Source organism: Ovis aries, chromosome 3 (genome assembly GCF_016772045.2).
Source record: "Ovis aries strain OAR_USU_Benz2616 breed Rambouillet chromosome 3, ARS-UI_Ramb_v3.0, whole genome shotgun sequence".
In the NCBI taxonomy this organism is placed as follows: domain Eukaryota; kingdom Metazoa; phylum Chordata; class Mammalia; order Artiodactyla; family Bovidae; genus Ovis; species Ovis aries.
In genome coordinates this window covers 51,103,506-51,118,509 of record NC_056056.1, presented here as the reverse complement: position 1 = coordinate 51,118,509, position 15,004 = coordinate 51,103,506, and the positions used below count along the sequence as shown (strand labels likewise).

The 15,004-nt window shown below is 39.8% G+C and overlaps 1 protein-coding gene across 4 annotated transcripts in view; it reads right to left on the bottom strand.

Moving 5' to 3' along the window:
* The window catches only part of CTNNA2 (catenin alpha 2), a 1,404,594-nt gene that overhangs the window by 900,496 nt on the left and 489,094 nt on the right, over positions 1-15,004 (bottom strand). For all 4 annotated transcript variants that reach the window (XM_012169003.5, XM_042246023.2, XM_042246024.2 and 1 more), the window contains exon 6: positions 8,973-9,239. In XM_012169003.5, the coding sequence (XP_012024393.2) occupies positions 8,973-9,239 (267 nt within the window). The remainder of the gene's footprint in view (positions 1-8,972; positions 9,240-15,004) is intronic.

Here is a 15,004-nt window from a genome sequence, read left to right as displayed (position 1 = left end):
CCAGCCCCCTGCATGGCCTACAGGGCTCCAGAAGCTTCCTTCAGCTCCCTGACTTAGCCAGATTTCTCCCTGGGCTCCAGAAGCAAATAGCTTACACATACTTTACCCACCATGCCTCTGCATGCAAGGATGTTCTTTCTGTCTGAGAAAGCTTCTCATTCACATTCATCATGTTAATTCCTGCTCATGCACCACCTCTTCCAGGAATTCTTGGATTTCACTCTTCCTAATCTTATCTCTGTCACACACACAGGTTAGTATATGATATGGCAGCATTTAACACTGTAGTAACTATAACTGTTCAGTAAGCATTTCTCCTTTACACCTTTATGACTGCTCTCACCTCTCCTATACCGAAACCTCATTCCAAGGCCTAGAGTTGCTATCTCAGTAACTTAAGTTTACATATCCTTAGTTCCTTACAGGGTTTGAAGTAGTAGCCAGATACCTGAATCCAAGTTCTGAGATCTTACCAAAATCCTAGGCTACGTCCAATAGCCATTAAGTGGGAATCGCCTCATAGGAATATAGTAGAGGGCATTTTTAAGTATTAAGCACTTAATACTTAATAAAAGCATTAAAAATTAACACATATAACTGTACAGACATTAAGCTTTCAAAAATATTGGCATGAACTCAGAGAAGCAGAAAATTGCTGAGCTTGCCTGCCTTAGCTTATTAGTACCTGAATTAGAAATCTGAAATTGCTTTCTAAAAGCTAAGCAGTCATGCTTACTGGCTTTCATTTTTATGCATTTGGCCTCCACTTTGCTAATTGCTTTAGAACACCAGCTACATCTTGCACTTTCCTGCCAATGTGTTTATAGTGTTCTGATGGGGTCCTCTCTTCTTCTCTCTCCACCCTCACTCTCATGTAAAGAAATACACAGAAAACTTGTTATCTTCTTAGCCAAACATAAGGATTCCCAGATTTCAGTAGGAATGACTGTACAGAACATCAGAGAAGGAGAGGAGGCCTGGGGTAAACCTTTCTGATAAATAACTATGTTGATTTCCAGAGCAAAAGGGAGGGTTAGAACTGGGAAGGGACTGAACGAGATGCTCGGTAAAATGTCTTCTTCATGGTGGCCTCCCTCCTTGCCTGATGTTGTAGAAATCATGAAGCAATAAAATCCTTTGAGAATCCCTGAGCCAGCCATAATTTTGGTTCATGAGTCCTTAAGGGACCCATACTTGCCCAGGAGCATCCATTTGGGCCTAGTAATAATAATAAGAAATAGTTATTTCCTATTCTAAAAGACAAACAGTGATATTTGGAGAAGGGGATCAAAAGAGAAATTCTACTTCTTTAGATTCATTCAACACAGATCTCTGAGGTCAGGTATGTGGGCCTCTGACTTAAGTGATATAATAACCCTCCAGCTCTCCACTGGAGCTATATTCTAACACTGTATCCCAAACCCAAATCCAGGGTTGCTATTACTATCAGATACCCAGAAACCTCTTCTCCATGACCCCATTTCAGGAGCTGGTGTCCTGAAATGACTGCTGCCACCTGGAATCCTGCTGCTTCACCTCTTTCTTTGGACTAGATATTCTGGAATATGAGTGCACCCCATGAGACCAGCACACAGTTGAAGTCACTCTAGGGAGTGAACACTGGAGCACTGGGCATGGAGATGCTCCCCGGGGAGTGACAATTCTCTCCCCCTCAGTCCCTTCACCATGTCGGATTACATTCTCTTGCCACCCTCATCCACCTGTAATATAGGCATCACAGCATTTCTCACTTTCACATTCCAACATTTCCATCCACTGAACACCAGATCAGCAAGAAAACTGAAACTAGATCAAGAAAAGAAAATATATTTAAATAGGAGGAAAAAAAAAAAAGAAGAAAACATGAGAAAGTAGATGGGAGGTATGAAAAATTAGGCAGAAATACAAGTGACAACTCACATAGAGTATGTATGCCATGATGACATTTCAGCTCAATGTGGTTGTGACCAGACTGTCCTACTTCTCAGGCACAGATTTAAATCTTGCAAGTGAGAAGTAATGCAATGAAAGGGAAAGTATAGTTAATACTATTCAACACCTTCCTCCCTCCAAAGTTGAAGCAGTCAAGAACCAGAGAATAAGAATGCAAAGGTTCCATGAATGCAGGGTCCCCCAAGACCCTTAGACATAGTGGAAATATGAGGACATAGAGGAGAGACAGGAGCAAATGACAAGGCTGAAAGAGCTAACAGCCAGTAAGCAGCAAGTAGACTGGAATCACTCCTTAAACACTAAGCAAAAAAAAAAAAAAAAAGTGAAATATGTGAATACGGTTAATTATGGTAGTCAATTTTATTTCATTTTCCTTTTTGGTTATAGAAGACATTTTTCTACAGGCTGAGGGGACCGAACAAGTGCAGAAGGAGAAAGTGAAGATGAAAGAAAATTAGAATTACTAATCAAGCAAATTCCCAAGTGAAATGGGAGAAGAAAGAGGCAAAAACACAACTAAAGCATTTAAGATGAGAGGAATCTGATATTAAGATTAGAGGAATTGTCTGATTTAAAAGAAAATAAAAGGGAAATAGCTATTGATTTTAAAGACTATGCCATGAATGGTGTGAATTTCCATATTTCGAAAGCATCTTTATAAAAGAAAGTTTCAGAAAATGAGATATGGTATGTTCTCTTTTCTTTTAAGGAAATTCTGTAGCAATAACTTTTCATTCTCCTCTCTCCCATTCTTGAAAGTTTTCTACTAGTCAGCATTGACATTATAACATGATTTACTTCTGAGCAGTCATTACATTTTTCTAAGCTCTTTCCAGTATCCCCCAGTAGATAGTTTCACTAGATAAAATTCACTACCTCAAACTGCCACATTTTAAATAGAGGCTGACAGTTCCACTGATTAGCAATCATTTTACTTTTTGCTGCTGTATCATTAGAAACTGTCTTAACAGTTTGAAGTTGTTAAAATACCGGGTTTTTCACTTCAGTCTTTTATTGCATAAATCACTACCGCAACTATTCATGCAGACAGGATAACAGCGCCAGAAAATCGATCATCAATCATTGAGATCTAATTATAACTACCCAGGTAAAAATCAATCCTATAATTTTAGATGAAGGCAAAAATACTAATTATTCCCTTGTACTTAATTAAATAAGAAACTCAAAGCCACTTCTGCAACCTACCTCTTGAAAAACTGTTTGACCCAATGATGACTATTATTATGCAATGGACTTCAGCATCAGGAGACGACTGAAAATGTATTTTCTATGTATATGGTTCCTTTTACTTCAGAATCTCAAAGTTGTTTGACTTTTTCAAATTCCTATTACATTGGCAAGCATTAAACCAAGCATCAGGAAGGAATGTTACCAGAAAAGTAAATCACAGGAAGTCTAAGTTTCTCATCCAATGAAACACCACTTTGTTTAATATCTGAGAATAGCATTTAGAATTCAAGACAGATGCCTGTGAATTCTAAATCAATTTCAAGCCAATATGCCTGGGAAATAAAAAATGCTAAAATATTCACTATGTAAATATGGAAGAGAAATGTATAATTCTGTTACAAAGTAAAGAGCAATAGAACACTATTTTTAGTGAGAAAATTTCAAATATCGTTAAGTGATATCCAGATTTTTTGGTGTAGCATTACACCAGTAGTAGCATTATTACTTTTGAGAAGCTGAAATTAATTGCATTTATTAAATAACAGTTTTTAGGGATCCAGACCAAATGGAATTACTATCTAATTCTACCGCTAATTGAGACAGTTCCACATGTAGATTTTTGTCAGCATCTGAGAAACAAAATTTTAGACATTAAATAATGCTTTATGCAATTGACATAGCTTGAGAACTAATAGCCATTTAATAATAGAATACTATTTGGTTAATATACTTAGCGAATAGAATATACAATTACTTAGTTAACATATACTTAATGTAAGAATAAACCACCTAGTAAATATGTATAATGATATATAAAGTTAATAAAACATAATTAGTGAATTAGTTAATATGCCATTTTTTATTTTAAAAAGTAACCTCAATTATTATATTCATGTGTTAATTTCCCAAAGCCTTACTTGTCCAGCATGAGAAGATGCCACCCTATTAGAACAGGTGGAAAGTATATCATCACATTTTACTAATATATTTTCCCCATATGGCCTTAAGTTTTTATCTTCTGAGTCTAAAGGTATAATACCCAGTGATGCCTTGATTGTTAAATTCACTGTGGCCAAAGACTCCTTTTAATGAAAATCATCGAGATAGAAAGAGAACGGGGAGCTGCAGGCATCACGTTCTTGGGAAGAAGGTGGCCGCAACTAAAGTGTCTGGACTGTCTTTCAAGAGAGGCCTCTGTATGTGCACGCCTACATTATTATCAGGTCCTCACTTAGGTTTTACTGTTTACTTTTTTATTATAAAATAAACTATGATTACACTGCAATTGATCAAAATCTAAATAATCTACCTACTCTTAATTTTAAAAAGCACAATTTCCAAAAAAAAGAGCATCATTTCATGAAAAAATTTTGTATTTGACATTGTAATTTTCTGTTCTGTTTAACTGATGAGACATTTTTCTTCTCATGTACTCACTAAAAATTAATATGGCATTATAATGTGTTAATATCTAAGTGCATGACTTACTCACTTTTGTTTCCTTAAATTATGGGTTCATCCATTCATATTCCAGAAAAACAAACCAACAAAAAACCCTTATCATCACTCTATTAAGTTCCAAAAAAACACCCTTTTAGAATTTTTATAGGGACTGTATGAATCTTACAAAAATTGATAGGGTCAATAGTTTTCCCTACCTCGGACCCTGACATCTTTTACCAAAAAGGAAAACTTAACCCTGGTAAAGGTTTCCCTAGTGGCTCTGATGGTAAAGAATCTGCCTGCAATGTGGGATACCTAGGTTCTCCCCTGGATCAGGAAGATCTCCCGGAGAAGGGAATGGCAACCCACTACAGTATTCTCGCCTGGAGAATTTCACAGTCAGAGGAGCCTGGCAGGCTACTGTCCATGGGGTCACAGAGTTGCATACAACTAAGCGACTTTCACTCACTCATTAACCCCTTAGTAGAGTAATTCAATTTCCTCTTATGTCCTCTATATCTGTATCAGGATTATTTCTAGCATCTATAAATAAATAAAATTAAGTATTAAAATAATAATTTTGCAAATTATTTTGTAAATTTAGTAAAATAAAAGTATTGTTTTTACTCTTCATTTTGTAAACAGGATCTCTTTTCCATTATTTCATTTCTTTTTTTTACAGTATGGAAATCTAGTGACTTTTATATGTTTATTTTAAAATTGATAACCTTATTGAAGTGTCTTATTAGTTCTAATGAATTTTATGTTGTCTCCTAAACCTTTGTGAGTACACTACATATTAAGGCCCAATTTCTGGTAAATACTTGAAATTTATTACAATTAGTCCTTATAAAATACTTTGGAAATAATATATAGTGTGAGTTCAATATGTATATATATTTCTTTGACTAACTTAAAAAAATAAGAGAAAGAGGAGAGCCATCTGTGAAAACAGGGAAGAATTATCTGTGTACGCCTATTATCTGGGTATGTGTGGGTCCTTAGTCACTCAGTCGTGTCCGACTCTTTACCACTCCATGGACTTCGGGCTCCTCTATCCATGGGATTCTCCAGGCAAGAACATTAGAATGGGTAGCATTTCCCTTCTCCAGGGGATCTTCCACACCCAGGGATCAAACCTGGGTCTACATTTCAGGAGGATTCTTTACTGAGCCACTAGGGAAGCCCTTATCTGTATACAAAGTATTTTAATTATCTCTCCTTTATATCATCCATTTCCATGCCTTTAACAATCATTTCCTCCTGGTCCTCTTTTCTAACAGGCAGTCAGTCATCTCCTGCCAAAAATTCATGTCTACATATCCAAGAGCAAAATCATCATTTTTTTCCACAGCTGTTAATAACTGATTTTTCTCCTGTGAATCTCTGTTACATTGTATTTCATCATTTAGAGTCTTGGTTCATTCTTTGTCCTTTTTCTCCTCTACAGGAAAACATAACTCTTAAAAGCAGATGCTAACTATTTATAAATGTCTATAGCTCACCACACATATAGGCTCTCACAGAACATGGGATTCAGAGAACGAAGATCATGGCATCTGGTCCCATCACTTCATGGGAAATAGATGGGGAAACAGTGGAAACAGTGTCAGACTTCATTTTGGGGGGCTCCAAAATCACTACAGATGGTGACTGCAGCCATGAAATTAAAAGATGCTTACTCCTTGGAAGAAAAGTTATGACCAACTTAGAAAGTATATTCAAAAGCAGAGATATTACTTTGCCGACTAAGGTCCATCTAGTCAAGGCTATGGTTTTTCCTGTGGTCATGTATGAATGTGAGAGTTGGACTGTGAAGAAGGCTGAGTGCCAAAGAATTGATGCTTTTGAACTGTGGTGTTGGAGAAGACTCTTGAGAGTCCCTTGGACTGCAAGGAGATCCAACCAGTCCATTCTGAAGGAGATCAACCCTGGGATTTCTTTGGAAGGAATGATGCTAAAGCTGAAACTCCAGTACTTTGGCCACCTCATGCGAAGAGTTGACTCATTGGAAAAGACTCTGATGCTGGGAGGGATTGGGGGCAGGAGGAGAAGGGGACGACCGAGGATGAGATGGCTGGATGGTATCACGAACTCGATGGACGTGAGTCTGAGTGAACTCTGGGAGTTGGTGATGGACAGGGAGGCCTGGCGTTCTGTGATTCATGGGTTTGCAAAGAGTCGGACACGACTGAGTGACTGAACTGAACTGAACATGGGATAAATTCAACTGAATTCCAACTTCTCAAAGGTGGGCCATTGCCAGGAGCCAGCGTGAGGAATCCCACCCATGACAAGGTCATGCAGAGAGGCCTGATGGGCAAGGCAAGTCAAGCCTCAAGGTTTCCCCCTGGTATTTCCTGAGCATGTACCCCAAAAATAAGAATCTGCCTGCCTTATTGTATTATACTTTTCCACTCTTCTGACACTCTCTGGAAAAAGTTAATTCAGGGCTTCAGTCTCCTGCAAAAGAATGTCTCGGCTTAAAACCCCCTGATAGCTCTCTAACTTGCCTAACAGGTTCCCCCGGACATTTTACAGCTTGTGAATTGCTTACAGCCCCCCATCTGCAAGAGGCACAAAGCTTAAAGCATCTTAAAGATACAGAGCCTTTTCTAAAGAGCTAAAAATCATATTGGTGACGGATTTCACTGTTGACTCAATGATTGCTGCCAAGCCTCCATATTCTTTATCTTTTAGGCACCTGGGAGGATGTTAATCAATGTAAATGGGATATGGGAAAAGATATATAATAGTTTTGATGTTAGCAACACTAGACTTTTGAGTTAATTACTTTTCTTTTGTTATAAATCACTGTACTCCTTTTACTTGTTATAAATTGCTGTATCTTTGCTATGTGAGAATGTAACTTTATTTAGTGTTTTCTGAGAGTGGCACCAGACTTTGGGAAGATCAACACAAATAAGTTTTCTGGTTGACAAGCCCTTATCAGAAAAACAGCTGTAAAATGTTAATTGGCCCTTTTGGCCAGAAGATGATGTAAATTACCTAAGACAGGTATGCAGAGAGAAAAGCCTGGTTTTGATGAGTCTGGGCTGCTAACGCTGCATAACTTTGTGTTACCCATTGATCTCTATGTACAATCAAAAAGGCATAAAAGGCCTTTCCAGACAATAGAGGCCACGCAAGTCATTGGAAGGACTGGGTTTCCCCCGTGTCTCCTCTTCACTCTATTTTCTGGCTGAATTCCCATCTGGGGCGTGGAGGCTCCGCATGTCTACTTATTTGCCCTGGCTTCTAAGATCCATGCGAGAGGGAGCCTAAGGTGGGGCACCGCCTGCTATTCAAGAGGACACCAGTGGCCTAACGTAGATGGTGCATGCTCCTTTGTCTGGAACTTTATTGGCTTTCCACGTAAACCAAGTTATTCAGCCTCTTTTCTCCACTAAATTTTCCTACTACACTATTTCTTCCTAATCTAATCTTATATTAATAAATAAATAAGTTTTTCCTCGCCTACGCCATTCACACTTCGAATTACCCTGGATCCACCGGGGCTGGACCCCAGTAGGCCATATCCTGACCCAGGAGTGGTGAGAACTGTTAGCCTGGACCATTGATGACAGGCATCCTTCCAGCTCATTTTGTTGCCTCGAATATACCCAGGCTCACTGAGCCCTCCTTCCACTGCTTCCCTCATTGGGACACACCCCTAGAAACAGCAGGTTCAGAATGCGAGTCATTCATGGGACTAGCAGAGGTGCCACCTGGGGCGGGGCGAGGCAGTGCTGATGCTAGGAAGACCGGGATCCTGGACAGGATGAGAGGACAATGGAGTTTGCTCGCCAGGGACTGAAAAATCAAGAAATCGAGAGCAATCCTTTACTCAGACACAACATACGGGTACTGTACACCTACAGTGCCTAGGATGTTTGCCTCTTCAATAATGAAGTGCTGTGTGCCTAGTCGCTCAGTCATATCTGACTCTTTGGGAACCTTTGGACTGTGGCCTGCTGGGTTCCTCTCCTAGGGGATCTTCCTGACCTGACCCAGGGATCAAACCTGCACATCTCCTGCATTGTAGGTGGATTCCTTACTCACTGTGCCAGAGGGGAAACCCTGAATAATGAAGATAAACTTGCAAATTATAAACTGTCCTTACTGTAACAGTAAGGAAAGTTATAGTATTGCGGGTTTCTGCTTGAATACGATCAGGTTCTTAAATATAGTTGTCGGTTCCTTCAAAGACCAGTACTACATTCCACCAAGATGTCAGATTCCCAATAGTGACATATCATGTAGCTTATCTTACTATTAGAAGCCTCCAAAAGAGGCAAATCGATAGTATCTTGGTATCGCTTCATCCCTAAATCATTTTCTCAGTGAAAGCACACTCCCCTTGGATACATCACCCAGACGCTTACATCAAACTCGTTCAGAGCCGCAGCCAGCTCCCCAATGCCCGTGTGGCCTTTGGCTTCATCGGTGGGAGAGGTAGCTTGAGCAGCATTGGAGATGCCGGCAATGGCCTCCTGGACTTGTTTGAACACGTAATCTCGGTTGGCTCTGGTGGCAGCAACGTCTGGGTGGCGGAGAAAAGCTTGGGAGGCCGTGTACAGCATTGTGGCATTCTTCTTCAGAGCTCCTCGAGCGGCTGCCATCTCATCTCGACAGTGAGGGTCCTTCAGCTCCTGTGTGTGCAAAACACAAATGTGAAGCTTGCCATGAAAGTATCTGTAACAGAGCTTAGAGTCACAGACTTCTAGGACCACGTCAATTTTATTTGTATTCAGTTAATATTTTACTTCATTTGTTTATAAGATGCTGTGTAACGACTATATTATACGTGGTATGGGTATGTCATTAAATCTAATTTGTATTGATCAATACAAAGGTAAAAAAGTAGAACTATAAGACATGAGTTTGAGCAAACTCCAGGGGATGGTGAAGGACAGGGAAGCATAGGGCACTGCAGTCCATGGTGTCATAAAGTTGGACACGACTTAGCAACTGAACAACAATATAAAATAAAATATTTATACTCTCCGAATTCCAAGTTGGGATACTCATTTCATGACATACATTATTTAACTTACCAATCTAAAATCAAAACATAAAACAATTTTGTGCCTGGGAAATTCCATATGACCCAGCAATCCCACTACTGGGCATATATACCCCGAGAAAACTACAATTCTAAAAGACATGTATACCCCAATGTTCACTGCAGCACTATTTACAATAGCAAGGGCATGAAAGCAACCTAAATGTCCATCAACAGATGAATGAATAAAGAAATTGTGGTAGATTTATTCAATGGAGTATTACTCAGCCATTAAAAGGAACAAATCTGAGTCAATTGTAATGAGGTGGATGAAACTAGAGCCTCTTATACAGGCTGAAGGAAGTCAGGAAGAGAAAAACAAGTATTCTATATTAATGCATATACATGGAATTCAGAAAAACGCTATGAACTTAGTTGAGAATGGTCTTGTGGACACAGTGGGGGATGGTGAGGGTGGGAGGACTTGAGAAAGTAGTATTGACATATATATACTATCGTGCGTAAAATAGATAGTGGGAAGTTGCTAAATAACAAAGGGAGCCCAGCCTGGCACTCTGTGATGACCTAGAGGGGTGAAATGTGGGGAAGGGGAGAGAGGCTTAACAGGAAGGGGATATACATATATATGATGTCAAAATAGTACCCACTGGGGAGTTTCTTTATTTTCAGCTTTAAAGAGCATTATAATTATGAATGATTATATTATGATTGTGAATGATTCACATTGTTGAACAGCACAAACCAACACAAAATTGCAATTTGATCCACCAATTAAAAGTAAATAAAGCTTTTTTAAAATATGAGTTTAAGAATTACATGTTAATATAGGAAAATAAGTGAAGAAGAAATATTTTTTCTACATATATTTTAGAAATCATCTCCTCTCTCCAGCTGCCAAGAATTTGTACATACTGCTCTTCCCATGTGAAATATCTGAGCTTCCCTGTTCCAGCCTATCCTTTCCCTTGATGGGGCCCATCTCCTGAAAACCCACTCTCCATCCAACTCTCTAAGCTACCTCTCCTTCTAGCTGCCCCCACAAGGCCCTCTTCCCTCCAATCATTAAAATGCATCATGCTTTACTGCATTTACCTAAGTATATATCTTTCTCCTAAACTGTATGTCTAATGAGAGCAAAGAGCCCTAGCTATCTTGTTCAGTGGTTCTTCAGTCAATAGCACAATGTCTGGCTCATAAAAATGCATCCAATAAATAATGCTGCAAGACTGTAAAACCTGAGCCACCAACAAAGTAAGTGGCTTGCGTGGATTGGTTAGTTATCAGCAGATGGAAAACCCAGTCTTCAATCTTCTGACACTGTGCCTGCCTCCATAATCAATTACGATTGCAAACATGGGAAATCAAACTCGCCTGATTTTGCTTACTGCATCACTGGCACTTCATTATCATTTCACAATGGAGTTCAGTTTTTTAAAAAACCACTTTTGATGGCAGATCTATCATTTTAGTTTAGGGTATAATAAAAAAAAATAGATCACAGATGATTTGCTTTCTAAGTTTTGGATGTCAAAATAGTACCACTGGGGAGTGTCTTTATTTTCAGCTTTAAAGAGTATTGTTAAGAAAATGTTCTCAATATTTTTAGAAATGTTAAAGGCAGTATTGTTCTCTCAGAGCTATGCAGGACCGCCAGCTGAGCATCTCTGGGAGAAAATTTCTCTAGTTTCAAAATGTATCATTAGAGGGTATTTGAACCACTGGGGTTCTATTCCTGTTTGCTCAGTTGGTACATGATAGACGGATGACCTGGAAACAGTAAATCGCGTCCTCTCTTTTTTTCAGTCAAAATAATTCTGAGACAAGCACATTATATTTGATATCTAGGATTGGTAAGACAAACTGACAATAAGAAGTAAACAGTCGGACTTCCCTGGTGGCCCAGCGGAAAGGAATCTGCCTGCCAATGCAGGGGCCATGAGTTAGATCCCCCATCCAGGAAGATTCCACACGATGTGGGGCAACTGAGCCCATGCGCCACAACTTCTGAGCTTGTGTGCTGCAAGTACTGAAGCCCACATGTCCTAGAGCTGCACGCTGCAACCACGGAGCCCCAGTGCTGCGACTACCAAAGCCCACGTGCCGAGAGCCTGCGATCTGCAGGAGGAGAGGTCACCGGAATGAGAAGCCTGTGAGCTGCAACAAAGGGCAGCCCCTGCTCACAGCAACGAGAGAAAGCCCCCAAGCAGCAACAAACACGCAAATAATTAAAAATAATGAAATATATAAACTTAGTTTAAAAAAGCAGTAAACAATTGAGCCATCTATCCCCTTCTGCTTAGACACTGACAGATCAATGCCAGTCAACAAAATTTCTAAACCAAGACAACTTATTTTTAGCCCTAGAGCTCAACAGAGATAAATAGGGAACCCACATGTGAGAGAATCCTTTACATTGGACAATCTAGGCAGTGCCATCGGAAGTTATAAAGGGTCTTAATTAACTTCCAGAATGCCTGGCCAGAAATTTTATATTCCATTCTGGGGTATCTACACTAATAAGAAAATCTATATATGAAAGTGAGAAATAGAGGGTAGGAAATTCTTCCCATAAAGATATTTTTAGAAACATTTTTAATCACTTGGAAGAAAACTATAAACAATGTAAATGCTGAGTTATGAAGAACTGGTTAAGTAAACTACTGAAGTTCTCATTTGATGGACTTGTTATAAAGTGAAAGTGTTAGTTGTTCATTCATGTCTGATTCTTTGCGACCTCATGGACTGTAGCCTGCCAGGCTCCTCTGTCCATGGGATTTTCCAGGCAATAGTACTAGAGTGGATTGCCATTTCCTTCTCCAGGGGATCTTCCCAACCCAGGTATCGAACCCAGATCTCCCACATTGTAGACAGGTGCTTTACCATCTGAGCCACCAGGGAAGTGCCCATCTCCTCTCTCTAGGGATTTCTCTAAGCAAGGATACTGGAGTAGGTAGCCATTCCCTTCTCCACAGGATCGTCCCGACCCAGGGATTGAACCCATATCTCCTGTATTGCAGGCAGATTGTTCACCATCTAGCCAACAAGGAAGTCCCTGGACTCTTCATGTGGACATTAAAAGAAGTTTCCATAAAATAATAAAATCAGTAATATATAAATAAGAAGAAGAATACAACATGCATACTTATATGTATAGCATGAATATAAATGTCAAAATATGAAGATAAGCAATTGAAAGGCAACCTACCAAAATATAAGTACCATGTTTTTGTGGCTGATAGATGGCTATGTGCCTTTTTTTCCCTTCTTTTCTAAATTTTCTTGAAAGAGTCTGAAATAGCAACTAGTTAAAATGATTTTAATGAGATAAAAATAAATCATATGTATGGGCCTTCTGAGATGAATATCTCATATTATTCCCATGGATTTTAATACCAGTTACATGCTGATGATTTGATGAGGTTTGATCTCCCCTCATCTCTCTGCTATTTGACATTTCTACATGGATATCTTATAAGAATCTCAAAACCAATGTATTTAACTATGATATCTTGATACCACTTGATACTGCTAGAAGACTGGCCACTTTCCAGTCTTCATCCATCTCAGTAAATTCACCACCATGTACCTATTTGCTGAGACAGAAAGTCAGATGTGAACTGGTCGCATCACTCCCTAAGCTCCCATAGCCAATTCCACAGCAGGTCCTGAGTGTTCTATTTTCAATGTAAATTTGGACTCCCTAGGCTTTTCTCCATCTTTACTGCTGCCATGCTAAAGGAGACCATCTCTGTGGCAGGAGGGACAGGGCAGGGCCCCGGGATAGCCTCATCAAGGGTAAGCATTGGGCAGAAGACAAAGTCACCTCCTTTTTTTTTCTCTTAATGAGACCACAATGCATGAAGGAATGGCAACTAAAACAGAAACTCTGTAGCATCTGAGCAAGAAACTCTGAGCATGAAAACCATGGAGCAGGTACAATACAAATGCAGGACCTTCCATGTGTGGTGCCTGATGTGGGAAAATTTAAAGGGAAAAAACAGCTCTTAGAATACCTGTGGCGTGGCTTCAGGAGAAAAATGCCAGGAACAGGAGCTGATGCACGCTGGCGCAATCCAGGACATACATCTGCTCTTCCCTCAGTGAATGTTCAATCCCTAATCAAAAAGACCCCTACCCATTCAAAGGGCTAGGAGATAAATAGCAGATCAACAACCCTGTGGGGCATTACTGGGTCCAAAGGACTCCCACACTCCTCTCCTTAACTTTTGCTTCTGCCCTGAATAAACTGCTACTTGGTTCTCTTTGCTCCTCAGCCTCAGAATGTGTGTTTATTTTTCCTTTGCACTTTTGTGTTCCTCACCCAAATTCTTTTGCATTGAACAAGAGCCTGGACTTTTGACAAAGTTTTTCCAAAAAGTGTCACTCATCTAGACGACTTCATTCCCACCCATCCACAGCTAGCCTCTGCTCTTTGACACTACCCCTTCTTTGCAACATATCTAGAAAAATATGAAAATGTAAACCTGCGACTTTGATACCAAACTCTGAACTGTTCAACCACTTGCTACTTACAATAAAATCAGAACACTCTCAAGACTCTGAGTGTCCTGGCAACCACCATTCCCCACAGCCTCCTGCTAGGTTCACTGAAATTAAAAGTTTGTAATTTTTTTTTTTGGTCAGGTGTTGAAACAAGCTAAATAAAGAGCTTCTAGGCCTTAACCCTTTGCTTCAGAGTGACTTCACTCCTAACCACACTACACATCATGGGCTACCAAGCAAGACTCCACCTGAAGAAAGGATTCTGTTGATAACAAAATACCTGAAAGCAATCGCATGAACTAAAATCATACAAACTCTGGGAAATAGTGAAAGACAGGGAAGCCTGGTGTGTTGTAGTCCATGGGGTCGCAAAGAGTCAGACACAACTGAGCAACTGAACAACAACAAAATCATGCCTGTGTGGCCATCACAAAGCACTAGATGCTCTTTAGGGAAAGGGACTAGATCTTGGTCAGATTTGTTACCCAGGTATTACTTCTGTTTGGTACAGATGAACACTCAAGATGTTGGCTAGAACTTTCCTGCTGGACATAGAGAACATTAGAAAAAGTCACTGGAAGTTGCCAGAAATCCTGGGAGCACTCAAGAGGGCAGGTGAAGAGGATTTTAACACATCTCCCCATATTTAAAGATGCTATTTGCTAAGAAGAAAGAAAAAGATACACTGTTTGGAACACACAATTCTAATGGTCCCTACAGAACAAACAGAGCTGGCCAAATGGAGGTGCCACCTTGGGACAATGGGGAGCAGAGAAAACCCAGGCCACCCACCTTCATCAATACCTGTGCTCGCCTTCCCTCTTCCACTCCACTCTCTCCCTCTCTCTCTCTGCCTTTCCTCTATTCTTCCTCATGTTTTCCTAATCC